Raw genomic sequence first — 15750 nt, forward strand, 5'->3', positions numbered from 1 at the left:
CAGACAGTGCTGTATGTCTCCCGGACAAAAGCCTGACTGCCACATTTTGCACCAACTGAAGTTTTTGAGTCATCTCCAAGGATAGCCCCACAAACAGCATGTTGTAGCAGTCCAGCCTGGAAGTTTATGGTGGTGTGGGATCAGGGTGAAAAGGTCAGCAGGCTCTAAAAAGGGCGCTAAGTGGGAGAAGGCAGCCACAGTACGGGCCTGTCTATCAACAAGCAGGTTCCTTGTCTGAGAACTCAAACCCCATTTTGAGAGGTTCTGCTGGCCAGGCAAAGGGATTCCCCAGGCACCTTTGCTCAGGGTCAGCCACCTGGTGAAAAGCTCGTTCTAGACCTGAGCAAAACAATGGTGCATACTTCGTTTGCAATCAGGCCTTTGCTGAGACTGTGCCGGCACCCTTCTCTGAGCACTTGTTGCTGCCTGGTAGAGGCTGCTGGGCAGCTTCAATGAGGTGGTGAGCCTCCTCAAAGTTGCCCAGGGAAGCGCTCTGCCTTAAAAAAGCGGGGTCTTTCCAGTGTGTAAAGCCAGTACAAGAAAATCACTGGAGAAATATAGCTATTCAATAAAAGTATTCAAACTTTCAAAACTTGCACCGAAAGCATTCATATATATTCAAAACTCTCAGCAGCTCAGGGCAAGAGCCCAGCACAACAAGCACAATGGCAATTAAAGGCGCAGTAGGAGCCCCACGGCACAGTCGTAAAGCTGCAGTACTGCAGTCCGAGCTCTCTGCTCACAACCTGAGTTCGATCCCGGCAGGAAGCTGGGTCCAGGTAGCCGGCTCATGGTTGACTCAGCCTTCCATCCTTCCGAGGTCGGTAAAACGAGTACCCAGTGTAGATGGCTGGGGAAGGCAACGGCAAGCCACCCCGTAAAAAAAAGCCTGCCAAGAAAATGCCGTGATGCCGTGGCGACTGATGCTTGCACAGGGGACTACCTTTACCTTTTCACATATGTAACAGAAGAGAATCACAAAGGCAAAAAACAGTCCACAATGTTGCAGTTCAGTCACTGCCCCAGAATAGCACAGATACTCAAAACACCAAGTCTTGATATTTACAGTGAAGACTTTAAAGAACCTTTCTAGTACAAATGAAGTCTTTTAGTTGCCAGCTCTCCTGGAAAGGACCAAAGAAGTCTTTAAAGAACCTTTTGTTGTTGTTGTGCCCGGCTCTCGCCGTGAGCTGCTGAGGGTTTTGAATATATATGCATGCTTTTGGTGGAATTTTTGAAAGCTCTCTGCCTTGACATGTCAAGCTGAAATGAGCCTCAGTATTCCAGGCATCTCTGCACAATTTGGAGTCGCGGACAAAGGCTCAGCTGACAGAGGGACACCTGAGAAGCTGTCCCAGTGCCCCAAGGCCCCCCTGAACACATGTGATGTCAAAGGCAGCTGCAGCTCACCCACATCTCTTGGCACCTCCTTCTTGTCAGATTTGGGGGGATCCCGGAAACAAGGCTCTTGGTCCTCGCCACTCTCCATCCTGGAGATCAGATCAGGTTTCTGGATGGGGAATCCTGCCGAGAGGAGAAGAAAATTTCACAGAACGAATTGTTTTTTTTACAAATGCCAAAGCTGTCTGTCACACAAGGCACCGCTCTCCTCTGCTGCTCGCTAATCACATATACAGCCAGAGAGCCAGTTTGGTGTAGGGGTTAAGTGCACGGACCAGTGATCCCTCTAAGCTGAGTGAGCGCGAACTAGCTCACAGATTTTTAGCCTCCAGCTCACCCATTTCTCTCTTACTTCCAAGAAGGATGATCCCAGAGCACTCTAATTTAAGCAGTAGCACACAACTTTAATGCCAGTAGCTCACAAAGTAGAATTTTTGCTCACAAGACTCTGCAGCTTAGAGGGGACGTTGGCGCAGACTCTTATCTGGGAGAACCGGGTTTGATTCCCCACTCCTCCACTTGCAGCTGCTGGAATGACTTTGGATCAGCCATAGCTCTCACAGAGATGTCCTTGAAAGGGCAGCTTCTGTATGAGCTCTCTCAGCCCCACAGGTTGTCTGTTGTGGGGGAAGGAGATAAAACAGATTGTAAGCCACTCTGAGATTCTGAGATTCAGAGTGTAGGGCAGGGTATAAACCCACTATCTTCTTCTAATGTCATGACTGAGCATGGGATGACATGGGATGCCCCTGCAGTCACATGCTCCTGAAGTGGCTCAGGGTAAGCTCTGGATAACAGGGTGTGGGTGTGATAAGACTGCTTTGCCTTGCAGCATGTTGCAAATATCAGGGGTGGAATTCTAGCAAGAGATCCTTTGTATGTTAGGCCACACACCCCTGATGCAGCCAATCCTCCCAGAACTTACAAAAAAGAGCCTTGTAAGCTCTTGGAGGATTGGCTACATCAGGGGGTGTGGCATATATATATATATATATATATATATATATATATATATATATATATATATATATATATATATATATATATATATAATAAAAAAAATTTGGCCACTGTGTGACACAGAGTGTTGGACTGGATGGGCCGTTGGCCTGATCCAACATGGCTTCTCTTATGTTTTTATGTTCTAAATACTACTGCACATGAGGGGGACCTGCAAGGACTCACGGAGGAGGGGCAATCTCTCCCTTCTGCTGGCCCAACCAGCCATGCGTTCTGCCTTCCCTCTTGGCTAGCCACCTGCCTGGTTCTTCCTCACCCTCCTTGTTCGCACCCCCGCCCACCATTTCTGCCTACCCCCACTTGCTCTACCTACCCACTGACATCTCATCTATCCCACCCACTGTTTGAATTCCTCCCCTGCCTCTCGCCGACCTGCCTGGTGCTCCCTTCCCTGTGACCATTCAGCTATCAGACTTTCTTTGCCCCCCTGCCCCCTTCCGTGGTGTCACAGAAGGCCACTCGCCTACCTGTTCCAGGTGGCCACCTCCACACTTTCACACATCATCTTGCACTGTTTGGCAACCCGAGACACCCACAGTAACAGATGGTGCTGTCTACTTTCTGTGGGGTTTTAGAGTCCTCATATTTTTCTGCAAACCTGAGGTTCCCCCTGAGTTTGCAAAAACTTCTTACTTTAGCCCTGGGTGGTTCCATTTTGCAATATTTTCAAAATGAAGGGGGGTTTAAGGCATTAGAAGAAATCTCTTCCTGCCCTTCTAGCCACTACTTCCTTCTTTGTCCACTTCCCCCACATACACACCCTGAGCCTACCAAAACACATTTTCCTCCCCCCCACCCCACCACCTTCCTGATCGCTGTTTGGTGTAGTGCGCGGACTCTTATCTGGGAGAACCAGGTTTGATTCCTCACTCCTCTGTTGCAACTGCTGGAGTGGCCTTCGGTCAGCCACAGCTCTCGTAGAGCTGTCCTTGAAAGAGAAGCTTCTGTGAGAGCTCTCTCAGCCCCACACACCTCACAGGGTGTTGTAGGGTAAGAAGGTAAAGGAGATTGCCAGCTGCTCTGAGATTCAGAGTGGAGGGCGGGATATAAATCCAATACCTTCTTCTTCTCCACCTTCATCAGCCAGGTTCTCTAACATCCCCCTTGCCCAGGGCCAGTTTTCATTTTCACACTAAAAAAAACCCCTGTGATGTATGCACATGCGCACCTATTACACCAGGCTGAGTTCTGAATCAGCTAATTTAGTGAACCCCCGACATCTTGAGGGAAGGGGAATGTGGAGGCATCTATCAACACAAGAATCACATCATCTCTGGCAAAACAGATAGTCCAGTTCCATGGGTCCCGCCTCATGGATGTTTTTTGACCCTATCTATCAGATGCATAATTCACTGCATGAGAGCACAGTTATGCATTTGATTCATGAATTTGCTGGACTGTTTGAAACCCTGCTGATCGCTTTAGAGGTCACCCCTGCTTTAATTTTTAATTTCCCTTTAAAACAAGAGCTTATTAAAAGCTACAAGGGGCCCGGCCGTGTCAGAACATGGCGTTCCACCTTCTCTCACACGTAAGAAAGACTGCTTCTCCCAAGCCAACCCTCTGGAACTGGAGATATAAGAATGCTCATTCTTTAAAAAAAGAGAGAGAGAGAGATACTCCTTTTTTTCCTATAAAGCTGCTGTCGTGTGCAGACAATTATTCAGATGTCATCAATTAGAACGATGAAACCTGGCAGTCATCCAGTCAATCCCCCTACAGCATGGTTCTCACACGTTGGGGAATGAGGTGGCGGAAAGGACAGAAGCACTTCAGACAGTGCCAGTGGTGGTAGATCCCATTTTGGAAGGTTGCCCTATGTGAAAGCACTCTGCAAAATGAAAATCAGCACCGTGAGCAAGGGGCCTGGGGGAATGGGACTGTTGTGTCCTAGGCTCAAATGGGAGAACTGTTACTTTTGGAGGGAACTGTTACTTTTGGAGGGAAGCCGAACAAGCCAGAGCTTGAACTCCACACCAGGGTTCCAGAGAAGGCCTAAGCGTGCCCAATCAGGGGAAGGATTGAAACATAAGTAGACAATCAACATCCAGGCTCATACTGTACCCTGATAGGCCCTTAGGGCCCTGTAAATAGCCAATCCGTGTAGATAGTTAAGGACCAATCAGAAGGGGGCAAGAATTGTATAAAGGAGCGGGAAGTTTGAACAGAGCTCTGTCTGTGTGTGTGTGTGTTCCTGAAGTAAAGCTTGCTGAAATCACTCTCCGACTCTGGTCTCTTACTGCGCCGACCCCAGTACTTTACAGGGACAGAAGAAAAAGAAAAAGATATTGGATTTATATCCCACCCTCCACTCCGAAGAGTCTCAGAGCAGCTCACAATCTCCTTTACCTTCCTCCCCCACAACAGTTGTTTGCAAAATACATTAAAAGACATCTCAGACAGAAACAGGAATCTTCTGGCTACCCTGACTGGTGTGTGACAAGCTGATAAAGAAAAATACATTGCAGATTTTTATAAAAAAGAGGGAGTCCTTCTCCGCCCCGAGCATATCAGCCCCGACCCTCCAAAGCGTCAGATTGCTAAACTGTTTCTCCATGCTCTGTTGGGTAAATTTGCACAGAGAACAAACTTGCCAATCACTGAAACTGAGAGATCCAATCCATTATTTTGAGCTGCTATTTTCAAACGATTACAAGGTTGCTACATGCAGTTTTATCAGTGAGGATGCTGCCTGTGTGTCTTGGAAACACTAAAGAGCATTTGACATCTTCCGGTTACACAAATGTGTACATAGCGGCTTTCATCACCACTTATGCGTGGTTGGAGCTCTACAATCTGCTCGACAGTTTAGGGAAGTGGTGTTTGTACCATGATAAGAAGATGAAGATATTGGATTTATATCCCGCCCTCCACTCCGAAGAATCTCCGGCTCACAATCTCCTTTACCTTCCTCCACCACAACAGACACCCTGTGAGGTGGGTGGGGCTGGAGAGGGCTCTCACAGCAGCTGCCTTTTCAAGGACAACCTCAGAAGCTAAACAGGGTTGGCTCTGGCTAGCATTTGGATGGGCAACCTCCAAGGAATACCAGGGTTGTGACACAGAGGCCAGCAATGGCAAACCACCTCTGAATAGTCGCTTGCCTTAAAAACTAGCTTAGCTCACCACTTAATGGTGTGTATAATGCTAAAAGAGTGTATAATGCTAAAAGAGCTAGAACTGCTGGCTGCCAGACAATCTTAGGATCTCCTGGCTATACTACACAAACTGCCATGTGATAATTATTTTATTATTAGCCGGAACCTACAACCTCCAGGCCATTCTACCACCTTCTACATAAATGCAAATTAAACACAAATATGGTGGAATGGCTCTTCAAGGCATCTAGGAGGGGTTTCTCCCACTCTTTCTTTGGTGTGCTGCCAACTAGATGGCCATTTTAGGAACTACCAGCCACACTGGAGGTCTGGTTGCTAGAGGGGTGGCTGGCCAATCTTGGACACACACTTTAGTCACTGACTGCCTTTTTTCTCCTGGTACCCATGCTAAATAGTGTTTGAACAGTAGAGGGCTAAGTAATATGTATATTCCAACAGTGTTTTGTATGTTCCAAGCAGTCACCACTAGAGGGCTCCAGCAGTAGGCTGACAGCTCAAAGCCAAAACAAACACTCATACTGAAGTCTTCCCTAACCCAGCTCAAAGGTACAATATAAGAGCCTGCCAGTTGATTTGGCTTTTTCCCTCAGGGTATTTCTCCACAGAATCACAGAATTAGAAAGTGCGATACCGGCCATCTAGTCCAACCCCCTGCTCAATGCAGGATCAACCTTAAGCAGGGGTGGCCAAACTGTGACTCAGGAGCTACATGTGGCTCTTTCACACATATTGTGTGGCTCTCAAAGCCCCACCGTCCTGTCAGCTGGCTTGGAGAAGGCATCTGTCTCTTTAAACCACTTCTCCAAGCCAAACCAAACATCAGCTCGGAGAATGCACTGCTTAAAGACCGCCAGTGAGGGAGAGCTCATCACCTCCCTCGGAAGCTGATTCCACCGATGAACAACTTTTACTGTAAAAAAAGGTTTTTCCTAATATCCAACCGGTACCTTCCCACCCTTAATTTAAACCCATTATCACTGCTCTTTTTTTTTTTTTAAGCAGGAACGCAGTTCCAGTTGGCTTGGCATCAGGGGGTGTGGCCTAATATGCAAATAAGTTCCTGCTGGGCTTTTTCCACCAAAGAAGCCCTGCCCATTCTTGTGAGTCCTCTCCTTCGCTGCCAACAGGAACAGCTCCCTGCCCTCCTCTAAGTGACAGCCCTTCAAAGACTTCAAAAGAGCCATCATGTCCCCCGTCAGCCTCCTCTTTCCCAGGCTGAACATTCCCAAGTCTCTCAGCCTTTCCTCAGAGGATGAAGGCAGCATTGCAAGCTGTGGCAGGGTGGCTCAGGCTGAGTGGACTGAAATTAAATCCAACAAAGACGGAGGTCCTGTATCTGAGTCGCCGCAGTTCGGGACCGGAGGTCCGTTTACCGACCTTCGATGGAGCGCAGCTCACGCTGGCGCCCAAGGTTAAAAGCCTAGGGGTGCTCTTGGATCCTTCTTTAACAATGGAGGCCCAAGTAGCTGCCACTGCCAGGTCAGTCTTTTACCATCTGCGGATGGCAAGGCAGTTGGTCCCCTTTCTCGAACGCGACGACTTGGCGACAGTGATCCATGCTGCGGTCACCTCGAGACTGGATTACTGTAATGCTCTCTGCATGGGGCTGCCCTTGTCCCAAATCCGGCGACTCCAGCTAGTGCAGAATGCTGCAGCCAGGCTGCTTATGGGAGTTCCTTTTCGGGAACACATCCAGCCTGTGCTGAAAGCGTTGCACTGGCTACCGATAATGTACCAGATTTGCTGGTTATTACCTTTAAAGCCCTCTATGGCCAGGGTCCTGCATACCTTAGGGACCGCCTTTCCCTGCACATGACCCAGCAAGCACTTCAGTCCAGGTCTCAAAACCTGTTGACAGTTCCCAGCATCAGAGAAGCAAAGCTCAAAACAACGAGAGCCAGGGCCTTTTCTGTTGCTGCCCCTAGCTGGTGGAATGAGTTGCCAGTGGAGGTAAGGGCCCTGCGAGAGCTCTTACAGTTCCGCAGGGCCTGCAAAGCGGCACTCTTCCGCCAGGCATTTACATGAATGGTAACATCTGCAGCAATGGGACTGGCCCATAAGAACACCACCAACGGCCTACTTCACTGAGCTATGGCGATCCTGAGACCTCTGAGTATTATTTATTTATTATTTATTTATTACGTTACGCTTATATCCCACCCTCTCCGCAAGCGGACTCAGGGCGGCTCACAACATCACACTACTTCCATTAAAAACCAATAAAACATTAAAAACATAATTACAGATTTAAATTATTTAAAACATTTCATGGTGCTGTATTAATACAGTACAGTATAGCGGTTCTGAAAGTTCGATGGTGACCATCGGTACTCTGCATGGTGCTCTATATGATGTCCAGTGGCAGCTCTCTCGGTTAAATGTCAAAGGCCTGTCGGAACAATTCGGTCTTACAGGCCCTGCGGAATGTAGACAAATCCCGCAGGGCCCTTATGGCCTCTGGGAGAGCGTTCCAGAGTTCTGGTGCTGCCACCGAGAAGGCCCTGGCTCGTGTCGTGCCCAACCTGGCTTCTTTTGGTCCAGGGATGGACAATAGATTTTTCGTCCCTGAACGCAGTGCTCTCTGGGGAATATGCAGAGAAAGGCGGTCCTGCAGATAGACAGATCCCTGACCATGAGTATAGCTAACCACCGGAATTTAAATTGCTGCCTGAAATTATGATCGTAGCACATGCAATTGTTTTAAATTTGTTTTATGTTTTTATTGTTTTATTGTATCGGTCAGACCAGTGTGTTTGTGTCGACCCTTGGTTTGTGAGCCGCCCTGAGCCTGATTTTGGTGGGGAGGGCGGGATATAAATTAAATAAATAAATAAATAATTTAGGAAGCCAGAACTCAAAATACTTTCTCTCAGCATCTCAAAATACTTTCTCTCAGCATCTCCAAGAACAACTGCCCCAGAGTACTTTGGCAGCCAGCGTAGACTTTCCGCCTCAAGGCAACCTTTCCTGACCTGTTTTGGGGATGTGCGGCCATATTCTCCACAAGCTAAGAGCGACATCAAGTCCCAGAGGGCACACTGCTGTGAAGTCAAGTCTTGAGGAGGAAGCGAACAGCAATACCTCCACGGACCCCAGCTGCACCTGCAGGAAACAGGGCTTGCTGCTCCTCCCTCTCTCTATGTGGAAGTCAGGGACACCAACGTGTTCCAGAGATCTTCCCCAAACCCCCACATAGGCTTCCAGGGCCCTCCCGAGCCACCAGCTGATGCTCCTTACCCAGTGAGCGGACATTCCCATAGTTCTCCAGCATGACCGCCCGGTAGATTTGCCTCTGAGTTTCGTCCAGGAGCCTCCACTCCTCTTCCGAAAAATACATGGCCACTTCTTCAAAGGTTACCAGTGCCTGAAACCAGACAAGTGGGTTAGAGGTCTGCCCATAGAAAAAGAAATACCAGAGCTCATTAGCACAACTATTTGCATAACTCATTTGCACATGCCACATACCCCCGACGTTGCTGGAAGGTGTACTGAATTATAGCAGCTCAGCATCTACTTTAAAATGTTTCTTGAATTAAAATTGTCATCAGAAAACCTTACTCCCGTCAAACTTTTTAAATTACTTTCTCCTCCTATGTGGCCAAAGTGGCCTGATGAAGATTTCCATCTGTCTGCATTTTAATGTTTTGGCTATTTCCCCGTTTTTTGTGGGGAAAATATTAGAAAGTTTGTCCAAGTCTTTGAGTTCAGCAAAATTCTCAAAGGGGGTTTGAATAATGGAACCCAGAAACAAGTATTGGGAAGGAAGGTAAAAAAAAAAGAACACAATAAAAATGTAGAGGTTTCAGAGCTCCCTCCGCTCCTATGAGCTCTTGCCCAAAATGAGACCTGGGTCTGTCCCCTGGCTGGGTTAAATGTGCCCTCTCCCCACCTCCCACTCTAGCTGCAGGCTTCACAGACAGCCTTCAGTTACTTTCCCTGTAGCTGCGTATCCCCTGAAGAGCTAAATTCGAGACCAAGAGCACTTTTAGAGACCAACTACATTTGCAAGGTGTACATTTGTGAGAGTCTAAAGCATCCTTCCTCAGACATGAGTTCTGATTCTTAGAATCGTAAGAGTTGGAAGAAATCACCGGGGTCATCTAGTCCAACCCCCTGCACAATGCAGGAAATTCACAAATACCTCCCACACAAACACACACACACAGTGACCCCTGCTCCTTGCCCAGAAGATGGCAAAAAACCCTCCAGGATCCCTGGTCAAACTGACCAGAGAAAAAATGCTTTTCAATCCCAGTGGCAATCAGCATTTCCCTGGGCATATAGAAGATGATGATGATATTGGATTTATACCCCTCCCTTCACTCTGAATCTCAGAGCAGCTTACAATCTCCTTTACCTTCCTCCCCCACAACAGACACCATGTGAGGTGGGTGGGACTGAGAGAGCTCTCCCAGAAGCTGCCTATTCAAGGACAACTCTGTGAGAGCTATGGCTGACCCAGGGCCATTCCAGCAGCTGCAAGTGGAGGAGTGGGGAATCAAACCCGGTTCTCCCAGATAAGAGTCTGCACGCTTAACCACTACACCAAACTGGCTCTCTGGAAGAAAGGGCCAAGAGAACCAAGCAATGATGCAACCCTTCCTTCTCGTGATCTGCCTATATTCACAGAACCAGCATTGCTGTCAGATAGCCATCTAGCTTACACCTCAAAAATCTGGCTGGCTTCTAAAGAAGAAGAGTAGTTTTTACACCCTACTCTTCACTACTCCTAAAGAGTCTCAGAGCAACTTATGATCACCTTCCCTTTCTCTCCCCACAACAGACACTGTCAGGTTCAGCCTGCCAGGTTTTCTTTCTTCTGAAGTATGCTAAGTTTCGTTTCTCTAGTGCTTGGATTTCTCTAGTCCATGCATTGTTAAAGTGGGTGCAGGAGGGGGATGGAGGAGAGAGGCCTTATTCTATCATTGTTGCAAGAGCTTGCTTATCTAGTTGTTACAGCAACGGGCCAGTTTGGCCTGGGAACGAATGTGTGGCCTTGGAGGTGGGAAGCTTCAGAAGCCTCCTGCCTTGAAGTACCAACATCTGTGGAAACCAACAGACCAAGGGGGGGGAGGAGAACATTAGCCTGCGCTTTTCGCTGTATATAACTGTAATCCCTTTGCCTATTGAGTCATTTCCAGCAATGGCTTCCAACAGTAGCAGAAGACTAACTCTTGTATTGACTTTAATAAATACATGCAGCCCCATTTTGGGCAGGAGCTCAGATGCAGAGCTCCGGAACCTCTAATTTTATTGTGCTCTTTCTTACCCCCCCCCCCCCCAAAAAAAAAATACTTGCTTTTGGTCTCAGGGGAATGCTGATTGTCCCTTTGGGATCAGTAAAAATTTTCCTCAGGCCTGTTTAGCCAAGGATCTTGGAGGGTTTTTGCCCCTATGTTTTTATTATGAATTTTTTTTCTCGTTTTTTCAATTTTTAAGTCAAAACATAAACAGTACAAATATTAATTTTAACAACAGAAAAATATATCAAATGTACAATAAAACCAGAATAAATATCACATGTTTAAGGGCAGACAGGAAAATAGTTGGTGGGAGGAAGAAGTGGAAAGAAAGCAACTTTAACTTTAAATGCATTCTCCAAGCTGCTGGCTGGCTTGGCTAGCAGAAGTGTTTCAAAGAGACAAATGCCTTCTCCAAGCCAGTCGACGGGGTGGTGGGGGCTTTGAGAGCCACTCAATATGTGTGAAGGAGCCACCCCCAGTTTGGCCACTCCTGCTTTAACCCCTCCACCACAGTGGCTCTCAATTCCGATAGCTCCTGGAAATATCAGTCAAGAATCTGCCCAGCAGCCTAATCCAGGCCAGGCTATCCAGGGACAGGTGTGGCACGGGTGCCTATTGAAAGCGTAAGCCGCTTTGTTCTGTTTTGCATGCGGTATTGAGTGTCACAGGTATAGTTTGTATAGTGCTGTTTGCTCTTTCTGCTGCGCCCGTCTGCAGTAGAACAGCCAGATTCGAGTCTGACGAGGAGAGCTCGGACTCTTGAACCCCCAAAATTGTGCCGTTCCCCGTTGCTGAATCGAGCTGTTCTTTTTACCGTATCACACAACAGATTTGATCATTGGGAAAAAAACAGGCTTTGCAACTTTGGGTTTTGTTCTTTTCTCCTTTCCCTCTGACACAACATGTGGCCTTGCGTCACCAAAACACGGCTGTCAGGAAAGAAAACTGAGGGGAGATAAAGCACAGGAGAAAGGGGGGGGGGGAGAAGGAAGATTGCATCCAACAGCATACCCAGACAGGATTGTGGAATTGTGTAGCTGTTTAGTATGTGTTCAACAGGTGGGGGAGACGGGAGAGGACCCAATATGATGGCCTTGTGCAGGGTTCAGAAACTGAAGCAATGCCACCGGCTGAGGCCAGATGGGGGGAAGGCAACGGCCTGTCCCTCCTCCACATTTCTGGCTGCCCGAGTGTCTCTCCTCTCAAGCTACTGCAGCAGAGGCCGCCCTGAAACCACACTGGGGGTGCATTCACAATATACTAAATAATGCACTGTGCAACTGGATTTTTACTCTGTAAGAACAGCAAAAATCCAGTTGCAAAACGCATTTAATGTGCGAACTCACCCTGAGAATCCCTTCTCTCAAGCATTTCTTGGGGCTTTTAATTACAGGTTAATTAAAATTAATTATTGGCTTTTAATTACTGCTAAGCTGCTTTCTGTCTGAAAAATGGGATAAAAATATAAAGCAGCCCATCAATCAGTACTGCAAACAGAGCTCAGAACCTTAGTTCCCATATCTTGTTTTCCCAAAGTTTCCAACCCTCAAAAATAGCCAGACAGGCTGCAGTGGAAATGTCTGAAGAAATTTCTAAAGGAAAGCATGAAGTGGGGAAGGGTGGGGGGGTCAGAGAAGTTAAGTGCTATTTCCAGCTGTGAGCAGATGTTACTTTAGGGGCACTGCCAAATTTTCTGCTATTATCCATGGCCCGCAGAAATCGAATGTATTATGTACAATAACGTCTGAACATCTGACAGGCATGATTTCTATAGACTGACTGAAGAAATTTAGCATATTTTGAGCACAGCCATCATAATGGCCATGCTGTGCAGGGGAAACTGCCAATCACGGTTCACCCACAGAAGTATGAAGCCAACCATCATGCCATTGGTCCTCAATTAATGAGGCCACTGGTCCTCAATTAATGCTCGCTTCTCGGCCCCAGGTGTAACTTGTGCACATCCCTCATGGGATCCAGGATTCCTAGGGATGAATGAACATATGAATCAGACCCTCGGTCCATCAAAGTCAGTATTGTCTACTCAGACTGGCAGCGGCTCTCCAGGGTCTGAAGCTGAAGTTTTTCACGCCTACTTGCCTGGACCCTTTTTAGTTGGAGATGCCAGGGATTGAACCTGGGACCTTCTGCTTACCAAGCAGATGCTCTACCACTGAGCTACCGTCCCTCATGACGAGTCATGAACTGCAGGACATGGAAAATAAATGCCTCTTCCCTACCTAGCCTGATTTTAATGTTAAACAGGTGGTCACAAATGTATTACCTGCGTGATTTGCATACGTTTCAAATCGCACTTGGCACCCAATGCTGCTGCAACTGAAGCATGAACACACCTCTGCAATTCTCACAAACGCAAACGTGGCTGCTCTCTACTGAATCAGACCCTTGGTCCATCAAGGGCAGTAGTGTCCACCCAGACCCTCTCCGGGGTCTCAGGCAGAAGGCTTTCACATCACCAATTGCCTGATCCTTTGAACAAGATTCGAACCTGGGACCTTTCGCGTGGCAAGTTAATGCTCTGCCGCTCAGCCACAGCCCTTCCCACATAGGCTGCAGATCCCTGGCATGCTAAAGCTGCATACAAAGTTCCACACACCCCTGATGTAGGCAATCCTCCAAGAGCTTACAGGGTTCTTAGTACAGGGCCTACTGTAAGCTCCAGGAAGACTGGCTACATCAGGGGTGTGTGGCCTAATATGCAAAGGAGTTCCTGCTACAAAAAAAGCCCTGAATAACGCTGATGATGGATATTGTTATTTGTTAATGATAAGAATATGGAGACAATTTCATGCTATCAAGAACTCAGGCAACCTTCCGGGTCCAATACCTCGCTGCTTTTCCTCAGGGAATTGCTCATATCTTCTTGGCTATTCAGTCAAAGTCACTGTTGAGCTGCAATTCAACAGTCTTCCTACCTCATTTTCTCAATTCTCACAGCCACTAAAACCCACTATGGAATGACAAGCTACACTGAATCCCACCCGCAACTGTGCCTCATGGCCTGTCCACAAACCAGCTCCTTCACACCCCCACCGGGCTCTCACCGCTTTCCCGTGTCTCTCCAGCAGCGAAAGTCCTGTCTGGAAGTTTTCCACCAGATCCACCGCCTGGGCACACGATGCGGGGTGCTGCTGCCACACCCAAGTCTGTATTTTCTGGGGCAAAATGGCCAAGAACTGCTCGAGGACCAACAGCTCCAAGATCTGCTCCTTGGTGCGGCTCTCTGGCTTCAGCCAGAGCCGACAAAGGTCTAGCAGTTGTCCGTAAGCCTGCCGGGGGCCCTCAGCTTCTTGGTAGCGAAACCACCGGAAACCCTGGCGCATGGTCTCTATATCAATGCCACCCTCTCTCAAAATGGCCGCTTGATCTTCCCCATCATCTCCCTTGTCCACAGCTTCTGGGTTCTTACAGGCCTCTTGGGGTTTTCCATCACGCTGGGTCACTCCTTCTCCTTCAGCGTCGGCCATTTTACAAGGGGAAGCTGCACTGGCCTCATTATCCTGCTCTGACATTACCTCAGTCTGTGTTGATTCTTCTACATGGAAGTCAGCTGCTTTCCTCCTACAGGCCTCACAGGGCTTGTCTTCCACTGTCTCTTCTGTCTGGATGGCCTTTTCTTCTTTGAGGTTCTCAACAGACCCCGTGTCCTCCTCAATACTACCTCCGTCTATCACCTGAGACTGGGCCACTTCTTTGCCATCAGTATCAGCTGCTCCTTGCGAGGAGATCACACACGTCTCAATATCATCTGCTGGGGCTGACCCCGGGATTGCTGACTGCTCTTCTTCAAGGCCAACCTCCTCTTCTTCGATTGTAATCACGCAGTTTGGCCCGACCATCACTTCTGTTTTTGTTCCTCTTTCCTCTCTGGGATCGAGTTCATTTCCAAAAGGAATGACACAAGTCTCAATATCATCTCCCAGGGTCTCCTCAGGAACCTTGGCTTCCATCTCCTGCTCCTCTGGAGTAGGTAGAAGCACCTGTTGGCGGACTTCCCAACATTGGGGCTTCACACCCATTTCATTCCGGTCCAACCGGTCCTTTCGAGACCGTGAGCGCTTCAGGATTTCTTTGATGGTGCCCATGGGAGGGGAGCTCTCCTCCATTTCAACACTGATCTGGACCCCCGGTTCCAACGGTGAAGGGAATCTGAGAACCCAAGTGGGTGGACCCCCAGGCTTGGTGGCCATGGTACGCTCGCCTTCCAGAGATAAGGAAAGAGATCCTCTCCCACGCTTGTGCCGTTCCAACACTTCACATCTGGCCCATGAATAATTGCCTTCTCATGGCATAGAGTAGTGATGATTCCTTTGGACCCACAAACCTGAGAAAAGAATGCAAGAAAGGACATCCAATATTAAGAAACTGACATGCACACAATATGTTCATAGGACCAAAGCCAAGGAGACCCTGAAGAGGGGAAAAGATCCTGTCAACACAGAGAGAAACCAATGTATCACCATCCTTATTGATACCCCCAGTCTAAAAATGAAATAATTTTCTGCTCTTTCACAACTCATTCCCACAGAGATACCAAAGCTTAGAGCACTGGTCTGGCTCCACACAGAATCAAGGCCAATTACCACTATCAGTTGTTATCATAAGTTCTGGCTGTGAGTTACGGCATTTGTTTCCTGTCTTTATATCTATCACCTGCTGCTTTTTGCTACAGGACCGGTTCATCCACACAGAAGTGGCAAAACTGTGACCCGGGCAGGACTCTACCACCTCAGTTTCACATGGGATGGCATACTTGAAATCAGTCCCAACAAAAGAGAACCTTGGCCTCTGAGGTGTATATGTTAGTGGCAAGATCCTGGAGGTTTTGGGGGTTTTTAAAGTTACAGATTCTCTCCAATATGGCAATTTCCATGATTTTCATAGGGAGGAAGGAACAATTTTAGAAAAGAGCCCTCTCACCTGAAAAGATGATATTAGATTTATAC

General features: G+C 47.8%; 1 protein-coding gene across 1 annotated transcript in view; it reads right to left on the bottom strand.

The window, feature by feature from the left end:
* The window catches only part of LOC132583841 (zinc finger and SCAN domain-containing protein 2-like), a 32923-nt gene extending 17800 nt beyond the window's left edge, over window positions 1-15123 (bottom strand). The window contains exons 1-3 of the mRNA XM_060255531.1: window positions 13849-15123; window positions 8778-8904; window positions 1411-1524 (exon numbers count right to left, since the gene is read on the bottom strand). Coding sequence (XP_060111514.1) covers window positions 1411-1524; window positions 8778-8904; window positions 13849-14994 — 1387 coding nt within the window. The 5' untranslated portion in view covers window positions 14995-15123. The remainder of the gene's footprint in view (window positions 1-1410; window positions 1525-8777; window positions 8905-13848) is intronic.
* Window positions 15124-15750: the final 627 nt, after the last annotated feature.

This window comes from Heteronotia binoei, chromosome 15 (assembly GCF_032191835.1).
Source record: "Heteronotia binoei isolate CCM8104 ecotype False Entrance Well chromosome 15, APGP_CSIRO_Hbin_v1, whole genome shotgun sequence".
In the NCBI taxonomy this organism is placed as follows: Eukaryota; Metazoa; Chordata; class Lepidosauria; order Squamata; family Gekkonidae; genus Heteronotia; species Heteronotia binoei.